General features: G+C 32.5%; 1 protein-coding gene across 4 annotated transcripts in view; it reads left to right on the plus strand.

Annotated features, from left to right (window-relative positions):
- LOC107445150 (sodium-dependent dopamine transporter) overlaps window positions 1–24,687 on the plus strand; it is a 171,032-nt gene that overhangs the window by 118,311 nt on the left and 28,034 nt on the right. For all 4 annotated transcript variants that reach the window (XM_043053562.3, XM_043053561.3, XM_087160910.1 and 1 more), the window contains exons 3-10: window positions 1,227–1,466; window positions 4,270–4,401; window positions 12,871–13,111; window positions 18,576–18,714; window positions 20,107–20,241; window positions 21,444–21,547; window positions 22,322–22,559; window positions 24,263–24,403. In XM_043053562.3, the coding sequence (XP_042909496.1) occupies window positions 1,227–1,466; window positions 4,270–4,401; window positions 12,871–13,111; window positions 18,576–18,714; window positions 20,107–20,241; window positions 21,444–21,547; window positions 22,322–22,559; window positions 24,263–24,403 (1,370 nt within the window). The remainder of the gene's footprint in view (window positions 1–1,226; window positions 1,467–4,269; window positions 4,402–12,870; window positions 13,112–18,575; window positions 18,715–20,106; window positions 20,242–21,443; window positions 21,548–22,321; window positions 22,560–24,262; window positions 24,404–24,687) is intronic.

Raw genomic sequence — 24,687 nt, forward strand, 5'->3', positions numbered from 1 at the left:
TGGTTCTAACTTGATCCAAATCTATGGTTAAACCAATTGATTTGAATAAGATTGTTCTAGTTGAATGAAATGTGTTCCTGTTTCGAAAAAAAGAGGGGAACTAGATCTGACCAATGATTCATATCGGCATATTTTTCGAAAGAGCTGTAGTTTATTAAAAAAAATACTAAAAATAGGTAAGGTGTAGAGCAACTTTCTCACTTATCATAATTTCAATATTGTAAAAAAAAAATCTTGTTTAACCAAAGGAAACAATAGTAAATCTTATTTGAACTGAAGAAAAAATGTCATTTGCCATTTTTTAAAACACAGGTAAGTGAGCAAAAATATTTAAAAATATAAGTCTAAAAATATTGAATAATTAAAAATATAAAAATAGGTCGAAAATTGGAGGTATAAAATCAATTTTTCAGTTTCAAGGACTTCCAGAGAAGTGAAGATTTTATGTAAATATTTTAAAGGCATATAAGTGGTAATGAAATTGGCCTAAATAATTCAGGATAAACTAGAAAATATTAAAGACTTTAAATATAAAAAAAAATACAAATGATCTTTTTAGCTTGACCATTGCAAAAAACTATTGAAATTAATAAAAAGTCGGAATTTTAATTAACTTTCAAGACATACAGACAGCCAACAAATGTTTTTAAATTCAAAAATTGTAAGGTTTTTCAGTGTCTCGCTAGATATTTCCTTTCAAGCTCGTGCAATGCTTATGTATTGTATTACACGAGAATATATACTTCACTTGATAATGGCTAATGACTTGATAATGGCTATATTTGATTTGACAATGACTATTATTCTATTTTATAACCGTCATTGAACAGATGATCCAATTTTTTTGTTTACGACTACCAATTTTTTAACTCCGTAGCCTTGTAGTTTTGAATTCAATCCCGATTACAAGGAAACTCCTGGATAAATTTAATGAGAGAAATTTGCCTTCGTGGAGGATTCTTTGATGGAACTAACCCACATTTGCATGGAGAGAAAAATCACGAAAACCTCCCATGGTTAGCCTAACGGCAATGAGACTTTAACCCATGATCCGTCTACCCCTGAAGATGACTTACTTCAGCACTGTGGCCGATGTGAAAAGAGTGCGAAATTTGCATCCTAGCCATCACTGGGATGCGAACCCGGTTTACCTCAACTGGAGGCAAGTGTTCCGTCCCCAGAGCTACAATGGTCATTAATAAATAATTTTTTCTTCTTTTTTTTAGGGCAGCTGAGCACCACGGCTCCGGAGAAGGTGACCTGTGAGCTGCTGAGCGATGGAGCCGCCGCAGCTTGCACGACGCTTCAGGGTGACCACTCATCAGAAGATGATCATCGATCCACTCAAACCGATGATCGACCAACGTGGAGTAAAAAGGCCGATTTTCTCCTCTCGATTATCGGCTTTGCCGTGGACCTCGCCAATGTCTGGCGATTTCCTTACCTCTGCTACAGAAATGGAGGCGGTAAGTGCTTGTTCGTACTAGAGAGATTAAGCATTTTCATATTACATCCCACTCATTCACGTATACTGTGTGGAGAATCAAAATTGTGCCTTAATAACTGAGCTGCGCATGTTACACACGAAGTGCTACGTGAAAGTGCTCAATTTCTCAATTTTTAATTAAACAACGACTATGAGTAGTAGGATTAGGAATATTCACACTTCCACGGTGAGTTCGATTTTTAAGCCAATACAGTTACAGTCAGTAAATGCAGCAAGTTGCTAATTAAAAAGCCATGTTATTCCCATCTCCTAGTGGCTCCCTTCATTTAATAGTGTTGTAATTAGGAGAAGATTACAAAGACAGAAAACACCCCCTCTGCAGAGGATCAAAATTGTGATGGCATGTCTTCGGATTATTCTCAGGAATGTTTCCCAGACCATCGCTAATAGCCAATTGCGCAGCTCTAGTGCGACTTAAATGAACTGCAACAGCAAAGACAGAAGTCGACCAGCCGTCTGAGTTCAAAATTAAGTGGCATATTTGCATATATTATAGCAGTTAAAGTTACTTATAGCAGTTAAAAAAAGAAAATGCAATCAGAAAATTGAAAAATGATTGAACCAAATTTATTGAACAAAATAATTAAACAATTGGGGAAGAACTGATGAGATACTTACTTTTTTTTCTATTTCTTTCGAACTGGTGACTTTTGTGTTGTTATAAAGAAGGAGTGAAGTCAATCATTTACGAGAATTACGGAAATAAAATGATTCCAGCAATGTATGACTTTCCTTCTTTTTCATTGGAATTCCAAAATGTCTTAAGTTTGTTTGACTTGAAAGCTATTACCGATAGGCTCACACTGTGCTAATTTATATATTCTACAGACATGAAATACTGCTTAAATCACTCCTGAATTCAGTTGTTCGTGTTTTATCCTAAAATAAATAACAAAAATCCCCGGATTTGCATTAAAACTGGTAAACTAGTTTCAATTTCAGAAGGTGCAATGTTAAAAGTAGGGATATTTGATGCAGTGGGAGCAAAAATCACACTTTTTGCTAGAAACTATTGATTCTGAGTTCGATTTTTAAGTCCTACCAAAGAGCTGTAATCAATGTGTATGCTCAGTCTGATGTTACTGAGGTCTTGTCTGATGTCTTGTCGGAGACCTCCATGAATTTATTTTGACCTGGCAGACAAAAATAAACCAAGCATTTAAAAAAGAAGAAAAATTCTCCCCTGTATCTTTCACCTCAGTTAAGTTTTCTTTTATCCTCTTAAGTTGGGTTTTCTTTATTCTCGAATTAATTTCATTAAAATAATGTTAAGTGCTTTCTTTTAATAGTTTAGTTAATTCATCATGCATAATGTAACGTATAATATTACAATATTCTACATTTTTGCTTTTTTAAAGCTTGGGAACCTACCAAGTGCAAAATTCGAATGCAAATATTTTACCGCGCACTCTGCAGTTAAATTGTCGAAATTTTTCTATGGTACCACAGGTTAATACAGATACTCAGAGATTTCTGCAACTGATCTAAGGAATGTATCAAAATTTCATATAGCAACAATTCAGACTAAATACCACGTTATAAATTCGTAACCATTTATTCTTTATTAATACGTATTCACTTATTTTTAAGCCTTTGCGAGATTCATGAAAAGCAGCACAAGACCATCTAATTTGTACTAAACCCACCCTAAAAAAATATCTTTTATTCATTCTTTTTTTTCACAACTTCTCGGTAAAATTGAGTTCGATAGTGATATTTCTCCCTTTTATTTTTGTGTTGGACTTTTTTTAATATAATTCTCTATTTTATTTTGGTACTTTGAGTACGTAAAATCATTTGTGTTTGGCCCAGTAAGCCAATAAATTCTCAGTACCAATATATTCCACATCCTATTCAATTCATTTTTACAAAGTTCTTTCCCTTAACAAGAGATGTGGGGGCTCTGTGCTAAGAAAATGCAGGGTCAACAAAAGAAATAAAACTATAGTAATGAGACGGCGTATATTTTGGCCAAATAGGGTGATGGTAAGCCGTTGAACACACCTGATTCCCTAACTCATTTGGAGCTGTTCTCAAGAGCTAAAAAAGCTGAAAATTCTTCTTGTACCATCCCACCTGCTCACCAATGGTACCAAGGAAAGTGCCCTGAGGTACTTTATCACTCAAGGTTTGTAGACGGGATCAGACAGCCATTACCAGGCTTCTGAGTGGACTTTTGAGATCTCTGTCTTATTCAAATGGGTAAACGGTTCTACCAACCTTTGTGAAGTGTGTTGACCATCAAGCCACACCTCATCATCACTATATTATCTGGAGCTTTCCAGACAGGATCTTTTCATAATCAATTCTAGTATTAGACTTTCTTGGAGTGGCAGATTTCATAGACCTGATTTAGGTCTATGCAATGGAGATATGCAACAACACGAAGAGAATTTAATTCACTACCTCCCCGCTTTAGAACGTTTGACTAAAGCAGGTGGCACAGGGCATCCCTTCCTCTCCTGTTAAAAAATAGAGATTTGCAAAAATGAATTGAATTGGATGAGGATTTTATTGCTACAAAAAGTATTACTGCGCCAAACTGAAGTAATTTTAAGTACCGGAAGTACAAAATTAAAGCAAAATAATAAAAAAAATATCTGGTACAATTATAAAAGGGAGAAATATCACAATCGGTTCAAAGCTCGTTGCAAAGCTGTAAAAAATTTACAGAAAGATGTTTTGTAGGGTGGAGTTGAAAGTGTCAAGTACAAGCTTGGAATGCATTTTTTTAAAACTTTTTCTCTTTTCTTCCCTTACAGGCGTTTTTCTTATACCGTACCTCCTGATGCTAGTGTTTGGTGCAATGCCACTTTTCTATATGGAACTGGCATTGGGCCAGTATCACAGACAGGGACCAATAAGTGTTTGGAAAATATGTCCTATCTTTAAAGGTAGTATTTCCTTTTGACTCAATACCTTTTGATCTCCTATATATTTCCCCAAAATTTCTATTGTTCATTTCCTGGTATGATTCCGTAACTCCTGATAATATTATGCAAATTACATACCCGTTTAATATGTTTTTAAGTAACCTCCATCTGATGCAATACATGTCTGCAACCTCTACCTAATGTAAGTTTCATAAACAACTTTTAAAGTCGTATTTCAGAGTGTTCTTCAATTCTAATCATCGTAATGTCTTCAACCTTGCTCTTTTATTAAATGTTTGTTAAAAAAAAAACCTGTGAAAGACTTATAGGAAAAGTATGATGAATGTAAGCAAAAACAACGTGAATAAAACGCAAGTGAAAGTATTGTTTGTCTAAGATAGGTACTCTGCCAGACATTCGTCTGGAGCTGTGGCGGTGACTATGGTAACGAGGTATGATTATTTTAAGTAGGGGTGCGGGGTCCCTCTTTAGGACTGGATTCGGCGAGAGAAAAGGAGACCTCTTCATCGAAGCTACCCTCTCTAAAATGCCCTCTTCTTGTTTCCATAGCACCAGACTGCCGCAGACTTAGTGGCGGTCAGAGTACCTATCTTAGACAAACAGTACATAAATGGGCAAAATATAGTTTCAGTTCTATAAGAAATAGCCTCCCTTAGAATCTAAACACTTAGTGACGGTCCAGGTAGTAAAGAGACAAACACGTGGAAAGTAGTTTAAGCAATAGGGACGGAGGAACAAGTTTGAGGAAGAAAATAAAAAGGGAGATAAGAAATAGAACCATCATTTGGTTACAGAACCATCATCTACCATCATTTGATGTCTAGACACTGAGGAAGGGTCTTGTTTATAGAACTGACATTATAGTATGTTCATTTATGTACTTTCATTTGTGTTTCATTTATGTTGTTTTTTGATTAGGTCTTCAAAGCGCAGTATACTCTATCCTAAGTTGCACATGGTGAATGATTCACAGCCGCAACCTCCAAAATCAAACTACATACTAAAGGAACAAGGTTTAAAAACGTCGAAGGCACACAAAACAATACTTATAGTTAAATACAATTTGAAAAGTAAGATGTGCAGTTATTGACATCATTTTAACTAATGTAATTTTAAGTGAAAAATGCAAAAATTGAGCGAAATCGGTCGAATAGTTCCTGAGAAATCAAATTTCAAAAAAGTCGTATATTTAAAAATTTGATTTGTGCAATGTACCCCATTACGGTAGATGTAGGTTACTTGGAGAAATATTAATCGGTTGTGTAATTCACATAATAATTTCAAGAGTTATTCGACCATTTCTAAACAATTAGCAACCTCACCATTGTGTATTTTTTTTAAGAAAGTTTTTTTAATTTAATCCTGAGCGTTAGAGATAAAACAATCTTCTGCGCATAACTTAACTCGTGGTACTTAATTTATTTAGCAGTGACGAGTTTAATAAAACCATTTGGATAAGAACATTTTACCTAATGGGCGGTCGTAATAAATCTTTAATTAACTACATTCTGCTTCCTTCAAAATAAACCTTAATAGCAACAGTTTATATATTTTAAACTATTCCCCTAATCTCTAGAATTTAAGTTACTCGGTGGCAACGTTGTATCCAAAAAAAGAATCTAAAACCCTTCCCTTCATCACCAACATCGTTAACATCAAAATTTAATGCTCTGCAAAAGCTTTTACTAACCAACATTAAATAAATGCTTGGCCAAATAATCTCTATAGCCCTGAGAACGCAACTAATTCCTAAAGGCGGAGGATTTGTCTCGAGGATTACGTTCACCGCTTCGACAAATTGTGAACGTTGATCTTCAAGTTGTTCCAGAAGTTTATTTCGAATATTCGATCGATAAATTTACTTCCCAGACAGATTCGATTGATCTTTTTAGCTCATTTAAGTTTAAGCAAATTGGTCTAAGTTCAACTAATAAATAGTCGAGTTTTGTGTTAATTACGTCTTATAATGGTTAACCGAAAATACCATGCTAAACATGTAATAAAAAGAGAGAATATGTAATAAAAAGAGACAGTTAAAAACTAAAATTTCGAAGGAAAGTGGAACAACGCAGCAGAAATTCTACAATTTAACTAATAAACTAATAGCAAATTTTAAAAAAGAAAACAATGAAAATTATGAAAAATATAATGAAAACCGAAGCTACCTCTGGGGGTACTGGATTTGAGATCGATCGTTCTCTGATTCAGGTCAAAAATACGATCTGTGGATGAATGAATGGATGCATGAATGGGTCCGCCCTTTAAACGGGCGTGGCGTATGGGTGTGGCAGAAGTCTAGTTCTTGGCCATAGATGGCGCCACTGGAAAACAAGAACGATAGCACCCTTCTGCCTAAAACAGGCATACGGAAGCTGACGTCGTCAGGGGGTACCAGCCCCAGAAGTCACAAAAATACAAAACCTTTTCTATCATGAGAACACGACAAATATCTAAATTTTGTTCTCTCTATACCGCAAAGGTTTTTCAAGTCCCGAAAGAGAGAAAAGAAGAATTTTCAGAGTGTAGTGCGCTTTTATTTCGGCAAGGGAATTTGTTTTTAATTAATCTTTTGTAATTAATTTATGTATTTTACTTTTATATTTTGTTTTTGTATGTCTCTCTTCCTAGGCTTCTTGCAAAACTTTTGGGGTACAGAGAGAGCAAAATTTAGATATTTGTCGTGCTCTCTCGGTAGAAAAGATTTTGCATTTTAAGGACTTCTGGACGACGTCAGCTTTGGTTGCCATCGTATTTTTCATTTTTTCATAACTTTTATAATTTGCTTCTTTAAAATTTGCTAATGCTGAATTTGTCATTGTTTCGTTTAAACTACTAGCTGCAAATAATTTCATTTCATGGTAATTAAGTCTATATTAACCGAAAGTCTATATTAACTATAGAGTCTATATAACTATTAACTATAGAGTCTATAGTTAATAGTCTATATTAACTATATTAACTATAGAGTCTATATTAACTATTAAGTCTATATTAACTATATTAACCGAAATACCGTACCATATTTGTCATTGTTTCAAATAAATTGCTAATTGGAAATAGTCAAAGTTTGTGGTGTTTCCTACCAGCTAGAGCATTTAAATTCTATGGAAAAATTTATATTTACTTATAATCGTCATTGAACAGCCTAATTTTGAGCATTGATAGCATTGAATTTTGGGTTTACGACTACTAACGTTCAACTCCGAAGCCTTGCAATTTTGAACCCGATCCAAAAGACAAGGGAACTCCTGGATCAATCAATGAGAGAAATTTGCCTTCGTAGAGGAGTTTTTTGATGGAACTTACTCACATTTGTGTTACATGGAGAGGAAGACCACGAAATCCTCCCACGGTTAGCCTGACTGAGGATATTTTACGTCAGCACTGTGGTCACTCACTAATGAGAAATAAAATTAATCACCAACCGAAATTGCTAAAAATTGGTCTGGTGTTATGTGTTAGATGACAATGCACGTTTAAATTATATTTTGATCGCTGGCAACAGAATTTGTAACTATATTATTGCCATAGCGAGCTTATCACCATTCGGAATTTCAACCACCTCTCCGACATAAACAAACTAACAGACACAAAACTAAAAAGAAGAAAACAATTTCATTTTTGTCACCTAAAAACGTCGGATGCAACACTTTCAAAGGACGTGGTGGTAATTTCCGATGGGCGATTTGAATTAGTACGAAAGTGGTGCGTCCTGTGTTTTCCAGTTTGATGCAACACAGAAGCATAGAATTATATTCTCCACTTTAGCTACTTGCAAAACATACATTTTGGTATTTTTTTCTTTCTTTTATTTAATTATTTTAATCGATGGTAAACTGAAATTACTGCTGATACTAAATTTAGTAGGGGAGAGTGGGGTCAATTGTAAAATTTTTTACTTAACTATTTTTAACTAACAAAAAATCCAATATATTATTAGTATTAACTGACAGACGAGTAAAGTAGACTATCCTCTACTAGAAAAAAAATAAATACCTGATTTTAAATGTTATTATATTAGTTATTAACAATTTTTGACAGTCGTGCACTTGTTACAATTGTCCCCACTTAAGGGGTCAATTGTAACAGTTCATAAATTCAACTAAAACATAGTTAATTATACATATTTTCACAGTTGTGATATATTTTTTTATTGATCAAAATAACAGTGATATTTTAGGAGTAAAAATAATAATGAGCGGAGACCTAAAGGGTTAAACTTTTAACTGTAAGGGGTGTAAAATTTTAATTTATGCTGTGAAAGGTGACAAATTAAATAATGCACATGCAACATAATATAAATTATATAGGAAACTATTGGTGGTTCTTAAAGAGTTAAGTAATGGTTCTTAAACATAAGATTATTTATTTTCAGCTGTTACAATCGTGCCTTTACTTATTGTTACAATCGTCCCCAAGACGCCATTTCAGCTTCATTTGTTAAAAACATTGCTAGTTAATTAACAAAACTAATTCTTTTTCATTGAAATGTTAATTAAGGTGTCCACTTACATATTCGGTTAATAATTTTTATTTGTTTAAACAAAATTACTTTGTTACAATATAATAATCTAATACCAAAAAAAGTATTTACGTAGCTTGAAAATATCTTTTGTGACGTAACTCTTTCAAAAGTACATAAAAATGGTTGCCAGTAGGGGTGTACATGTAGATTTATTAAATACACCTTGTGCTCCACCTAGGAACCAAATCTAGAGCCCGACACTCGAAATTTTTGCTCTGTTACAATCGTACCCTGTTACAATTGACCCCACTCTCCCCTACTATATAAAGTTATTAAATTTTTTTTAAAAAAATACTAGGTACGTTTTTGACTACTCATTTGTTGCACGGCTTTATACAATACGAAAGGGAAAAAAAATGCCTAAATTGGTTACTTTTGCGAGGTTTACAGATCCTTAAAAATTGTAGTCGTCAAGTTCTAATTAATGGTTGTAATTAGATTAATGGTTTCTATTTAATAATTGTAATTAGGAAGAAAAATTAAGATTTGTTTTTCATTATAAATATGACATAAATAGATTTTTTAAAGTAAATTTCAGAAATTTTTTTATTTCATTGCAACAAAATAATTATAAAAATTTTAAAATTAAGATTTTTGCGTTAAGCATGTCTTAAAATCATTAAGGGTAAAAAAATAGTCATATGTATCTAATTTGCATTATTTCTAAAATCAAGTTTACGCTTTAAATATGCATCCCCCCTGGAGAAACTTTAATCAAGTAAACCTTTACCGTATAAATTATGTGCCAGTTCATAAAACTGCAAATTACCTAATCCATGGCCATCAGTTCAGTTTTATTGTCCTGACCTTGACATTTATTACCTTCTCACTCTTAGTATTTTGATACAAAAAACGAGGAAAATTTGGTATTATTTAAATTACCGCTTTTGGTTTCTCATTAACAGAAAAAAAATTTAACAAGCAGCTTCCTTTTCAAAAAGTAACTAAGTTACCATGTTATTACGTAAAACTAATTGGAACAGCTGAACTCAACTTTACCATCATTAATAAAAGAAATTTCCTCCTCCGCAGTGTTCTAACTTAAAATTCAAATTAATTCTTATAAATGAATATTTAAATGAACAGGCGGATGTACATTAAAAAGCGTACAATATTTTCTAGGAGGAAAAATACTAATCCAAAATGCATGGAAGCCAGCTCGAAATTTTTTTTTCAATGCCCTGCTGGGTGTCATAATCTTCAAAATGCATGCTCAAATGAAACTTTCATTTGCCTAATGTAATATTTTTAGTATTTTTAACGAAAAAGCGCCTTTTTTTCACCAGAAGTGCCAATTTATTTTGGTATCCTTCAAAAGTGTTCTTAAAACTAATTAACATGTTTTTTGCTTGACCCTTTGATGCAGATGGGTCACCGGTGACCCTTTTATGTATATTTTTTCTTTGATAGCAAAAATATATTTTGGTCTTTTTTTAATTGTATAAAACACTCTAATAGTTACTTAAAAAATCTGTCAGATTATAGGAATTATATTTCTAATAAAATATAAAATCCAAAAAAAAGTAGCTTGAAATATTTTTTTTTCATTCATATTTAAAAAAATTATCAATAATTTATTTTGTAAGTTGAAGAAATTTCAATGATGAATAACTGTTTCTCTTAGATCTGAACTACTGCAAATAAGTGCAAATTTGATTAATTATTATTAATATTTGAAATTATTATTTGAAAGTTATTATTATTATTTGAAAGTAAGCAAATCATTATTTGAAAATGTGAGCCGTGTGTGGAAGATTTCACCTTTAACGCAGAAGTAGACATAGGTGTTTCATGTCGTATTTCATAACCATAGATAATTAAAACGCTAAATATAGTATTTTTTACTTATTTCGATCTAAATTAGCACAAAATAATGGAAAAAATCATGAAAAATATGTCTAATAAAATTCTGCTTCAAATGGTTAAAATATTGAGTGATGTAAATATTTTTTTTTTTATTTATTTAAACGACTTAAAACTCCTCATGCACCACAAAGTATAGCATGAGGCTTACAGTTGTAAGTAGAAAACAAAAAGAAGAAAAATTTACAAATTTACATTAAAAACAAAATTCCGCAAGGCCGCAAGACTTTCAATACTTTTGACCAGTTCTGATAAGACAGGTGGCCAACAAATAGAAGGACGTCTCAAATCAGTCTTTAAATTCGTTCGGGCACTCGCATACAGACTACAATGAAGAAGAATGTGTTCAGCATCTTCATCAGCATCACCGCAAGCACAAATTCCACTGGTCTGCAGATGGAAACGAAATAAATATCTCTTAAAATTTCCACGATTTGTTAAAATTTGGGTCAATTTAAAATTAGTTGCAAAGAATTTACATTGCAAACGGTGAAAAATGGATGGAAAGAACCTTGATGTAAATACTGAATGATGTTAAAATATTAAATGATGTAACCCTTTTTTAATAACAGAGTCACCATGGTCCTATTTTTTAAAATCTAATTAAAGAACTGAAAATGCGAGCAGGTTGGATAGTAGGAAATTAAAATAAAATTACTGCCACAGTTTCATGGCAAATAGATTCTCTTGAGATTTATCTGTACGATTTTAAATTTCGTAATACTTGAAATTCTAGTCATTTAAAAGGGAAGACCAGAAAGCCACTGGAAGCGGATAGCACAATGATCAGCAAACTCTGCTCCAACACTTCGCACGCCCGCACTTAATCCACAAGCCACCTCGAGCATTAAAAATATCACATGTGGTTCGAGAGCCATAGTTTTTGACCATATGTAGTATAAAAAGAAAATCATTTCACATGACGTGCCTCAGATTACTTATCAGTATCTTTAAATTTTGTCTTGTTTTTGAACGGCATAATTTTTTGTTTCTTTTTTCTTGTTTCTGCTTAAATTAGTTTTTTTCTTCTTTTTTTTATGTCCTGTTTCTGCTGAACATAAACTTGTTTTTTGTCTTGTTTCTGCCCAATTTAAATTTTTTTTGTTTAGTTTCTTAACTTAAACTTGTTCTTGTCTTGTTTCCGCCCAGCTTGACCTTTCTTTTTCTCTTTTTTGTCCGATTTCTGCTACTTAAATTTGTTTTTGTCTTGTTTCTCCCATGCTTAGTCTATTTTTATTTATTTGTCCTGTTTTTGTTCAGCTTAAACTTGTTATTGTCTTGCTTCTGTCCAGCGTAACCTTTTTTTGTTGTTCTGTTCTGTTCAAATTAAACTTGCTTTGGTTTTTTTTTTTTTTACTCAACTTGGCCTTTGTCATTTTTTGACCTGTTTCTGCATGATCGACTTAAATTTGTTTATTTTGGCATTGTTTTCTTTTAAATCTTTTTTTCTGTCCAGTTTAATTTTTTCTTTCTTTTTTCCTCATGTGTCAGGTCAATTTAACACGTTGAATGCCATGGGGGTCAACGGTGACCGGCACTGAATTTGTTCGTAGCACCACGTGGTTCACCGGTGACCGCCGAAGCCAAGATTATCAAAACACATAATTCGAGTAAATTTATATATATATATATATATATATATATATATATATATATATATATATATGTATATATATATATATATATATATATATATATATATATATATATATATATATATATATATATATATATATATATATATATATATATATATATATATATATATATATATATATATATATATATATATATATATATATATATATATATATACTGAAATGGTTTGAAGAAATTAATACAATATAGAATACACTAAAATCATTTTGGTCAGACCGGCAAGCCATGTAAAATTAGTGTGGAATTCAACGTGTTAAAATTCTTTTTGTCTTATTTCTGCCCAACTTAACCTTTTGCTTTTTTTTTGGTATAACAAGTGAACCAGAATTCATCTGACTAAGCGCCGTAAGCACAGGTTTAAGCATGCTTCTTTGGTCTTGCTTTTGCTCTTCTTAATCTTGTGCTCTTTTGATTTTTTGTAGGCGTAGGATTCTGCGCCGTCTTGATCTCGTGGTATGTTTCATTCTACTACAACGTGATCATTGGCTGGACCATTTACTTCATGGTGTCTTCTCTAACATTAGAGTTGCCCTGGGTCAGATGTGGAAACGCATGGAACACCGACCTGTGCCGCGGCGGATACAATGAGACGGAGAAACTGTTCGACAACTCAACGGATGGTGTCCACAAGAACTGGACGAGTCCTGCACTGGAGTTTTTCGAGTGAGTCTCACCAAAACTGCTATTTTGTTTGTTTTTTTCTTCAAAAAGAAAAGATAAAAACAAGTACTTTAAAAATTAAGAAAAGTAAGACCTTCCAAAAAAATTGCTTTTTTACAGTTTGAAAATTAGTTTTGTTTATTTCTGTTTACTAATAATTTGTTTTTTTAGAATCAATCTTTGGAAACAATTCACTCATAGTGCAATGTTTTTGATATTATATCGATAAGAAGAATGCACTAATGTTATTCAATATAAGTCAAATTTCATTTTAATTGTTCAAAAATTTATTTTTATAGATAGTAAAGTTTTAATGTTTGTTGATGTTTTTTTTAAATATTAATATATCTACCGATAAGCTTAAAAAATTGTTTAGGCGAAAAATTCGCAGTATTTTATGTGATTGTGGTAGCAGAGTTGAAGTCCGAGCAATAAATGGTCAGCAGAATCTAATGAAGGTTGTATAAAATACGGAATTGTAAGAAACGAGCAAGAGAAAACAATGCAGAATGAAATTTATAAAACAGAAGAAGAAATGGAACAGGGTGAAATGGATCGTTATGACCACCAACGATGAATTTTGGACCTAAGTAAGGTAGTAGTGGTGATTAGATATTTAATTTTTTAAAAAATGAATTGAAATTTATGATTTATGGTGGTCATAATTTAAAATTCTGTTATACGTAATATAAATTCTATATTAGATAATGATATGATTATAAAAGAAAGTTAAATAATATTTTAATGAATAAAAGTTTACAAAAATTATTTTCATGGTAAGCATTTTCATACTTTTCCATCAAGAATTTTAAGGTAAAACTTAAAATTGGTGTAATAATAAATCTTCCAAAAAACTCACCGAGAATTTTTCCACGTTATTATCAATAGCTACGATAATTTACAAAATTTCCTAATTGATGATCGATTTACAAGTTACAAAAATATTAATAATTCATGTGAAATTAATGTTGGGATTAAATAAAATGGTCTAAGTATCTACGTTGTTGAAAGTTTACAAAAATTTTTTAATATTCCAGTTCTTTTCTATTTTTTCAGTAAAATTGTCGGAACGATCTGAAATAAATCTTCCAAAACACTTACGAAAAAATTTCACCGTTATTATTTAAAACCACGATATTTTAAGAAATTCCCAAAAATTGGTGATCTTTTCCTAAGTTAACAAAAAATATAACCATTTACTTGAAATTAATGTTGAGATTAAATAAAATATTCTGAGTATCAATGTTATTGAAAGTTTACAAAGATATATTTATTTTTATTCCGACTTTTTTTTCCATCAAAAAATTATAGATGGAAACTTTTTCAAAAAAAAATTGTCGGAACGATCTGAAATTAATCTTCCAAAATACTTACTAAAAATTTCAGAGCTAATATTAATAACTACGATAATTTACGAAATTCCCAAAAACTGATGATATGTTCAAGTTACAAAAATGCTAAACCAGTTTTAAATTAATGTTGGGATTATATAAGATGTTTATGAATCTACGTGGTTGAAAATTTACAAAGATTTTTTTTTATTCCAACACTTTTCCATCAAAAAATTAAAGATGGAAATTTTTTTAATGAAATTTTCGGAACGATCTGAAATAAATCTTCCAAAAAACTTACCGAAAAAATTTAACCGTTATTATTAATAACTACGATAATTTACGAAACTGGTGATTTGTTCAAGTTGGCAAAATACTAAACTGATTTGAAATTAATGTTGGGATTATATAAAATGTTTATGAATCTACGTGGTTGAAAGTTTACAAAGATTTTTTTTATTCCAACACTTTTCCATCAAAAAATTAAAGATGGAAATTTTTTTAATAAAATTGTTGGAACGATCTGAAATAAATCTTTCCAAAAAACTTACCGAAAAAATTTAACCGTTATTATTAATAACTACGATAATTTACGAAACTGGTGATTTGTTCAAGTTGCAAAAATACTAAACTGATTTGAAATTAATGTTGGAATTATATAAGATGTTTATGAATCTACGTGGTTGAAAGTTTACAAAGAGTTCTTTTATTCCAACACTTTTCCATCAAAAAATTAAAGATGGAAATTTTTTTAATAAAATTGTTGGAACGATCTGAAATAAATCTTTCCAAAAAAACTTACCGAAAAAGTTTAACCGTTATTATTAATAACTACGATAATTTACGAAACTGGTGATTTGTTCAAGTTGCAAAAATACTAAACTGATTTGAAATTAATGTTGGAATTATATAAGATGTTTATGAATCTACGTGGTTGAAAGTTTACAAAGAGTTCTTTTATTCCAACACTTTTCCATCAAAAAATTAAAGATGGAAATTTTTTTAATAAAATTGTTGGAACGATCTGAAATAAATCTTTCCAAAAAAACTTACCGAAAAAGTTTAACCGTTATTATTAATAACTACGATAATTTACGAAACTGGTGATTTGTTCAAGTTGCAAAAATACTAAACTGATTTGAAATTAATGTTGGAATTATATAAGATGTTTATGAATCTACGTGGTTGAAAGTTTACAAAGAGTTCTTTTATTCCAACACTTTTCCATCAAAAAATTAAAGATGGAAATTTTTTTAATAAAATTGTTGGAACGATCTGAAATAAATCTTTCCAAAAAAACTTACCGAAAAAGTTTAACCGTTATTATTAATAACTACGATAATTTACGAAACTGGTGATTTGTTCAAGTTGCAAAAATGCTAAACCAGTTGGAAATTATTGTTGAGATTATATAAGATGTTTATGAATCTACGTGGTTGGGAAAATTTTATGAAGATTTATTTTGGGGATAAGTATTTGGGCTCTTTCCCATCAAGAATTTGTAGATGGAAGTTTGTGATTAATTTTATAAAAAACACACTAAGAAATTTTCGCTGCTATTAAAAGAAATATCTACGATAATAACTTACGAAATTCCACAGAAATGTTTACCAGTTCGCCGGCAACCATTTATTTGAAATTAATGATTAAAAAAAAAGAAGTTAATTCTTAGTACAAAACACCTACATTCACCAAACGATAAAAGATTGGAGGAAATTCTATTCTTAACTCTTTGGTAGGACCGAAAAATTCCCAGTGCTCCAATCTCTATTGTCTCGAACGAATATATCTTCGTTATGCCCACCAAGTCTCATTAGATCTGGATCAGGAGTTCATTTGTTGAAGTTCTAGATTGGGAGATCCAAGGGAAAAAAAAACTTCCCGACGCTTAAGTACAAGGACGAGGAGACATGTAAACACGATTTAGAATTCTATTCCCAGTGAGTTTATCTGGCCGACGTCACAATTACGTCACTGCTAGTAACAAAACAATGGATGATACATCAAATCGTGCGAAAAGGGCTTCACACTCCCATAAATTGGAACTTTTTCGTAGTTTATTCTGATTGTTGGAAACAATTTTTTCGCTAATACATCATTCGTCACTTTAGATATTGTTATTTATCGTTGAATGAAAAATGTGTAGAATGCACGCCGGAGAAAAAGGAAGGAAAGAAAATACACTTTATGTTTAAGGGGTGAATATGTGTAGCGGCTTCTAAAATAGAACATTTTTAAGATTTAGTTATAAGAATGAACGTGACAAAAAAAGGAGGGCATCAAATATATGTGTTTTAAAGAGAGAATACATGCAACGTCGTAAAATTTAGAGTATTATTAAGATTTTTGTTGCCAATTTTGCTTGGAATAAAAGTAACGAAAAGAGAAAGGAATAAAATACATGTGTTTAAGGGGAAAATATGTGCAACATCTTTAAAAATAGAAGATTTGTAAAACAATTTTTAATTGTTTAGAATGAACACGACAAAAAGAGAAACTGAATCTGAACTTAGTATTGCGTGTGCTTGTTTTTTTGTAATTATAAATGTAAGGGCCTAAAAAATAGATGGCAGGACAAAGTATAAATTTTAAGTGCATTCCCATTTTTTCTCCCACTTGAAATTAAATATATTTGTCAAAAAAAAATTTAATTTAAAACCGTTGTTGAACAGCCGATCCAATTCTGAGTTGACGACTATGAAAGTTCAATTCCGTAGCATTGTAACTGTGAACCAAATTCAGAAGACAATTGGGAACTCCTGGATACTGGAACTCTTGCATCGGGACGAACTAGCCTTCGTAAAGGACTCTCTGTTGGAACTAACCCGCATTTGCGTTACATGGAGATGGAAACAGCGAAAATTCCATGATTTGCCTAACGACATGGGGATTTTAACCCATGATCCATCTACCACTGAGGATATTTTATGTCAGCCCAGTGGTCGGGACCAGCCGATGCTAGTATTCGAACCTGGGTCATTACATAGGGTGGCGAGTGCTTTATCCTCCGAGTCACCAAGGTTCTCAGAAAAGATTTGTAAATATAAAACCTTTAGTTCCAAACGTCAATAGATAGAAACAATAAAAATTTTATTTATTCCAGTTTTTATAAAAAACCATGTATAAAATTGAAATTTTTAATCATCCTTCTAGAATGTATTAAGTTTGTATGTTAAAGGTTGAAATTAATTTTTATTGGGCGAGTAAAATTCAGAATAATATTGTAAATACTGGGTTTTTTGTAAGAAGGAAAAAAGCTATTACAACTAATCATAATTGGTAAAATAATATTTTAAATTTTGTGCAATATTTTGAATTTTAATAAACAAAACAATATTTTGAATTTTAATTAGCAAAACAATATTTTGAATATTTTGTAAAACCAGTATAGTTCTTCGCAATAACTATAAGCCGACATGCAACTCGAGCTTTGGTGGCTGAGAAAAGACATAAGGCCGGAAAGAGTTAATTACCCAAAACTTATAAACACCTTCAAAGAATGCCGTGCGCTGCTTAAATAACAACAATAATGTGACATATTATTATTGTGACATATTATTATTGGCGGGTGCGACGTATGCTGTGACAGAAGTCGAATTCTTGGCCATAGATGGCGCCACTTTAAAACAAGAACAATTGCACCCCCTCTGCCTAAACAGGCATACCTCAACAACAACAACAATGTGACATATTGAAAAATTATTAATAAAATCGATGGCAAATTGAACTTCTCGAATCTGCGATATGAAAAACGTTTTCCATAATGACGCTTAAAGTTTGTAAAAGCGTATTTAATACATACGTACGTCAGTGCAAACGTTATTATATATTCTTTCACTCCCTAAAGAATGAGTTTTTTGAGAATGAGTGGTCACGCTTAGCTGAGAAGCATAAGATATAGCACGGCGGACAAACAGAAGTTTCTGTCTTTCATTGTCGCTATATATTCTAACTTCGCTATATATTCTGACTTCAAGCTCATCATACAATGTTTACAAAGATTTGATTCAGATTGCTTTTCCTAAGAATTTTGTTAGACAATTTTATTGTTGTTACTTGTCTCGATATCGTACCTTGATTCAGATATAATCTTGTATTTTCTTTCTATTTTTTTACTTTATTTATTTATTTTTTAGTCGGGGAGTCCTTGAACTTCACCTGAGCTCTGGTTTTGATGACTTAGGTGCACCAAAATGGCAGCTGGTTCTGTGCGTCTTTTCCGTCTTCGTCATTCTCTACTTTGCTCTCTTCAAAGGGGTCAAGTCATCCGGAAAGGTATTATTATTGATCACATTATTTGATCATTTGTATTCTCATTTAAATACTAACAATCAATCAAAATGTATTAAATTTTGTAAAAGCGTAATTTTCAAAACCTACCAACTCTAAATTCTGCAAAATTGTAAAATAATTACATGCAAAGAGGTTCTTGAGAAAAACAGCAAATTCGTCTTATTGAGCAAATAATCAAGCTCTTCCCTCGCAACTAGTCCCGCAGTAAACCCGCAAAGACACGGCTTTCAGTAGAGCACCGAAGTGACTGGCTGCGGTCAGTCAGCAAGTGGGTGACCACTTTGATCAGCCTGTCTAGGGAGCGAGGTTGCACGGTATCGGTTCTCGTTAAACTGCCGATCTACCGTAAAATGCTCGACTTCTCGCTCAAGTCATCGGGCTACCAAAGCAGAGGAATCCTCTCCTCAGCAGAGGATCAAAATTGTGATGGTATATCTTTGAATCATCCTCTGGGATGTTTCCGAGACCGGCGCCAATAGCCCTTAGTGCAGCTCTAGTGCGACATAAATAAAGCACCAACCTATCAATCTTTCGCAACTACATAAGATTATTCAGAGAAGCTTTTTAAACTCGCTTATTTATATGAATGACAACACATTTTCTCACAGGGTATGATTAGAGTACCTTGAGGCCGAAGATGCTCAGAGAAAAGAGTAGCCATACAGAACTCCAGACCTGATTCTCATAGAGCATGTATGGGATGCACTTAGCCGACTATTTGTAGCTCTCCACCGCTACCCAGAAGTCTCCCGAGATTTTGAATTTTTTAATAGAGTGGGATTTATAGGTTCTAAAAGACATTATCAACAACCTTGTAAACAGCTTTTGTTTAAAGACCTACATTGCTGTAAAAAAACATATATATAAAGTTTTATTTCGACAAGCTCTTTAGATGCATTTGAAAGAGCTTTCATAGTATTATAAAATAAATGAAATTCAAAATAGTGAAAGCAAAAGCACGAAATATTTTTAAAACTGATTAAATAAAGGAGTCACTTGAAGTCTCACCGTTATTAAAAAAGTTTAATTGAAATTTGTATAGGTCTTGTAACAGTCAATTCAAATTGATATAAATAGACATACTCTGTATAAAATCCTTTATAAGTGCCGCCTTATTTCATCATATTTGAGGCTATATTTCTGTGATATCCATTAATTCATGAGCTTGAGTTCGTGCCATCACTTTTTGAAACCATCTTTTTACTGGATTAAAAATCATTTTATGTTTTTGTGTAGTTCCAGAGTACGCTTATCCGAAAAAATTTTGTTATCTGAGAAATTAGTTCTATTTTTTTAACATCAAATTGTTCTAGACTTATATCTTAACTACACAATTTCAAAAATGTTTTATAATTTTTTCTGTTTGTCCAACAGGTGGTGTGGGTGACAGCGACTGCCCCTTACGTCATTCTGACTATATTGCTATTTCGAGGTGCTTTCCTTCCGGGAGCAGCTTCGGGGGTCCAGTATTACATAAATCCAGATATCTCTAAGCTGTTCAACTCACAGGTATGTAGAATTAAATTTTATTAAACCTCAGTTTTTAAGTATGTTGTTTGATAAGCGTGGAAAAAATCTACAATACATAAAATGTAATCGTCATGATCCAAGCATGAGCGAAGAAAATAAGGTTGTTCGTCTTATGAAGGACATTGCTGAAAACTTTTACCAAGTTTTACTTACAAAAAGCGTTACACTAACAACCTCTTTTATTGAATGTTGTCAAAGTGTGGAGACCTTCTCGAGTTAATAGAATGAGATTTGAAAGATTGCTCAATGCTGCAAACAATGATGCAATTATTGTCAAAAGGAAAAGCGATGAAATTGCTTTTCTCACGTTGGCATCGAAAAGCTTAAGCAAAGTAAACTATAAGCTGGGCAGGAAGAAAAATTGCAATTGGATTACCTTTTCTATAATTTTGTTTAATTCTTTCTATAAATGTATGCAAATAACGTAATAATTTGGAGCTGAAATTTAATTTAATTAATTCTTAATAATTAACTCCGCAGAGTGTGGCATTATCAACGGGGATTGGCCAGAAATACGATGATTATTGAATATAGCTTTTTTTTTAAATTCTGGTACGCTACCTATATTTTTATCTATTTTGTTACAATCTTTTATTTTCATTTTCTTAGTTGTTTGGTTTTTGTACATTTTATGAACTGGAATAAAGATGTTGTATCTGCAAACACATAAATTTATAATTGCGAATACAGAGAATTTCTGTCAATTATTTGTTCGAAATGCTATTTCGAAGTAACCGTGGCCTTCGGTGGGCTTATATCGTAATGCATATAAATTGAATGAAATATGTATAAATGAAAAGTTTCGTTAGATCTAAATATTGCCCATTTTTAGAGCATTATTTTCGAAAGAGTACCAGCATACATATAAAATTAGACTAAAATATACAAGTGGCATGAGACAACAACAACATGAACGCAGCGTGGCATCCTAGTTGATATGAAAGAGTTGCTAATCAGTTCGGGTTTATTTTAATGCTAGCGAAGATAAAATATTCATACTAGCTTTATTCAATAATATGCATATGATTTCATCCTACTATTGTGGGGATGTAAAATATCGGAGTTGGCAACTATAGCATTCCTTTAAGACTTTTGCCCATGAAGCAAAAAATTTCATAATTTAAGAGAAAAATGAAATTTTCATAATTTATTGAAAATAAAACTGAAAAATTTTATTTCAGGTGTGGGTAGATGCTGCTGTGCAAGTGTTCTTTTCAGTAGGAGTAGGTTTTGGAGTGCATTTAACATACGCATCATACAATAATTTTCACAACAATTGCTACAGGTAATTTTATTTAACTACATATTGTATAAATTAATTATTTATTAATAAAAAATGTTATAACATTTTTCCTTTTCAACTTATATTTTTTTATATACAGCCTATTATAATATTTTTCCTTTTTAACTCATTTCGGCCAAGAGTGCGTCAACGCACCATTTCAATGGAAAAAACAATGTGACAAATTTTTTTTCACTAATTTCTGCCATTTTCAAAGGTTCTGAAGACATCTATAAAATATTAGCAATTGAACTATTGATTTTCAACAACACTTTCTGTTTAGAAGTTGAGAAATGTTTAAACTAACCTAGCTGTGTTTTTTCTTTTTTTTTCAGCCTGAAATGGTTATTGAAAAATTCGACTTGTGGAAAATTCATAATTATTGTATTTGAAATCAATCATATGTTTCAATGATGGATTAAAGTTACAAGCCCTGTTGCTGTAATTGAAATAAAAATGAAGCAACTGCCGTAAGAAAACTAACGTTCAACTAAATGGTTTACCCAATGATTTGGCCAAAGGTGCAGATACGCACCACTTTAATTCTTAATTGCTTCGCTGAATTACTGAATTCGCTTTGAAAAAATAAATTTGAAGTGAAAATTGTAGCAAACATTTGGGATTTTTACATTTCGCTTGTATTAAAATAAATTTCCCCTTATTATTCACAACACAAAGTATTTAAAAGAAAAAATGACGGACCAAAAATAAGGTTTCCGAGGGACACTTTAAAAACTTGTTAATACTGACTTAAATAATTGAATATTTCTTTTTAAGGGATTGTCTAGTGACAACAGCTGTGAACAGTTTCACAAGCTTCTACAGTGGGTTCGTCATCTTCATTTTCCTTGGTTACATGGCCCACAAACATGGAGTGCCCATCAACAAAGTGGCCACGGAAGGTCATGGTCTTGTATTCCAGGTGTATCCTGAAGCCATAGCAACTTTACCCGGTGGTCAGTTCTGGGCTGTTCTCTTCTTCATCATGCTACTCAGCCTAGGTCTGGACAGTGCGGTGAGTTCCATTTCCACGCTACCCAAATAAATTTAAAATTAACAGAATGTAAGCTTGCTTCACGTGATGCGTGGAGGAGAGATGCTCTTTGGAACCAACTGGAATCGAACCTTGAACTTTTGCGTCAGTCGATGGATGATCTAACCACCACAACCACCACGGAAAAAAAGGTATACCCCCAACCAGGTGGAGTTATGAAGTTTTAGATAGAAGCTGCCCATCACACAGCAGTTAGCGTATCCGTCTACGGAACCATAGGTCCCTGGTTCGATCCCAGACTCTCGCCAAACTGCATATCTCCTGCTCTTCTCCACATTAGTAAAAGATGTACAGTACAACCCCAACTAGGATGAGGTAAGAAGCTTATGATAGTGTAAGATGATCATCATCATCATAGTTGGCCAGACAGCCTAATGTGAGCCAATGTCTTCCTCTGAAGATTTCTCCATGATGACTTCCGATTTATCTCTGATCTCCAATTCTTTTCATTAATTGCGAGAAAATCAGACTCCGCTGAGTCAGCCCATCTCAACCGCGGCCCTCCCCGCTTTCTTTTTCCAGTGGGTCTAAAAAGCAGTATCTTTTTTATTGTGTTGTCGTCACTCATTCGAATCACGTGGGCGATCCAATTCATTCTAGTTATTTTAATGTATTTAATTATATCATGTTGTATATAAATCTTGTACAGTTCAAAGTTAAATCTCCTTCTCCAGTTACTGTTTTCATTTACACCACCAAGTATACCAGCAAAATCTTTCTCTCAAATATTGCGATATAATTTTCCTCCCGTTTTGTCATTGTCCAAGCTTCAGAAGTTTCATTTACACCACCAAGTATACCCGCAAAATCTTTCTCTCAAATATTGCGATACAATTTTCCTCCCGTTTTGTCATTGTCCAAGCTTCAGAAGTTTCATTTACACCACCAAGTATACCCGCAAAATCTTTCTCTCAAATATTGCGATACAATTTTCCTCCCGTTTTGTCATTGTCCAAGCTTCAGAAGTTTCCTTTACACCACCAAGTATACCCGCAAAATCTTTCTCTCAAATATTGCGATACAATTTTCCTCCCGTTTTGTCATTGTCCAAGCTTCAGAAGTTTCATTTACACCACCAAGTATACCCGCAAAATCTTTCTCTCAAATATTGCGATACAATTTTCCTCCCGTTTTGTCATTGTCCAAGCTTCAGAAGTTTCATTTACACCACCAAGTATACCCGCAAAATCTTTCTCTCAAATATTGCGATACAATTTTCCTCCCGTTTTGTCATTGTCCCAAGCTTCAGAAGTTTCATTTACACCACCAAGTATACCCGCAAAATCTTTCTCTCAAATATTGCGATACAATTTTCCTCCCGTTTTGTCATTGTCCCAAGCTTCAGAAGTTTCATTTACACCACCAAGTATACCCGCAAAATTTTTCTCTCAAATATTGCGATACAATTTTCCGCCCGTTTTGTCATTGTCCAAGCTTCAGAAGCGTGTGTCAAGACTGGCCGGGCAAGAGTTTTGTGGATTAAGAACTTTGTTTTTCTAGAAGGAAACCTAGATTATGATAGTGTAAGATGATAACGTTTTTATATTAGTTTAGTTTCATATTTCCTATTTTATTGTCAAATAATTCAGCGAATTCAACAGTGATTAATCGTTGAAAATCTCTTTTAAAATAAAATCGTTCCTTATGGAAATTGTGTCTTTCAGATGGGCGGTCTTGAATCAGTAATAACTGGACTTATGGATGAATTCAAGGATTTTTTTGATCGCCGGAAATACAGTCGAGAGATTTTTACGTCTGTCGTCCTCTTCACATCATTCAGCATGACCATCATAAACGTCACAAGGGTGAGTGTGTTTTAAAACTGAAGAACTTTGTGGAAAAGCGGCATTTTTTAAACCCTCAATTTTCAAAGTTGTTAAACACGTAAGAGTTGGTTACAACAATATAGCCTTAATATACTTTGTCGTTACACATAAAAGGAATTTTAAATTAAGAAAACATGTCTTGTAAACAACATTTTTTTGTATCTATACATTATAATCTTTAGCAGTCGCATGTTTACCAAGCTTTACCATTCAAGTCGTATGTTTACTTTCAGCCGCCTAAGCTTTTTCGCCAATTAAAATTG

This window comes from Parasteatoda tepidariorum, chromosome 4 (genome assembly GCF_982258835.1).
Source record: "Parasteatoda tepidariorum strain Cologne lab strain chromosome 4, Ptep-v5.0, whole genome shotgun sequence".
NCBI classification, from domain to species: Eukaryota; Metazoa; Arthropoda; class Arachnida; order Araneae; family Theridiidae; genus Parasteatoda; species Parasteatoda tepidariorum.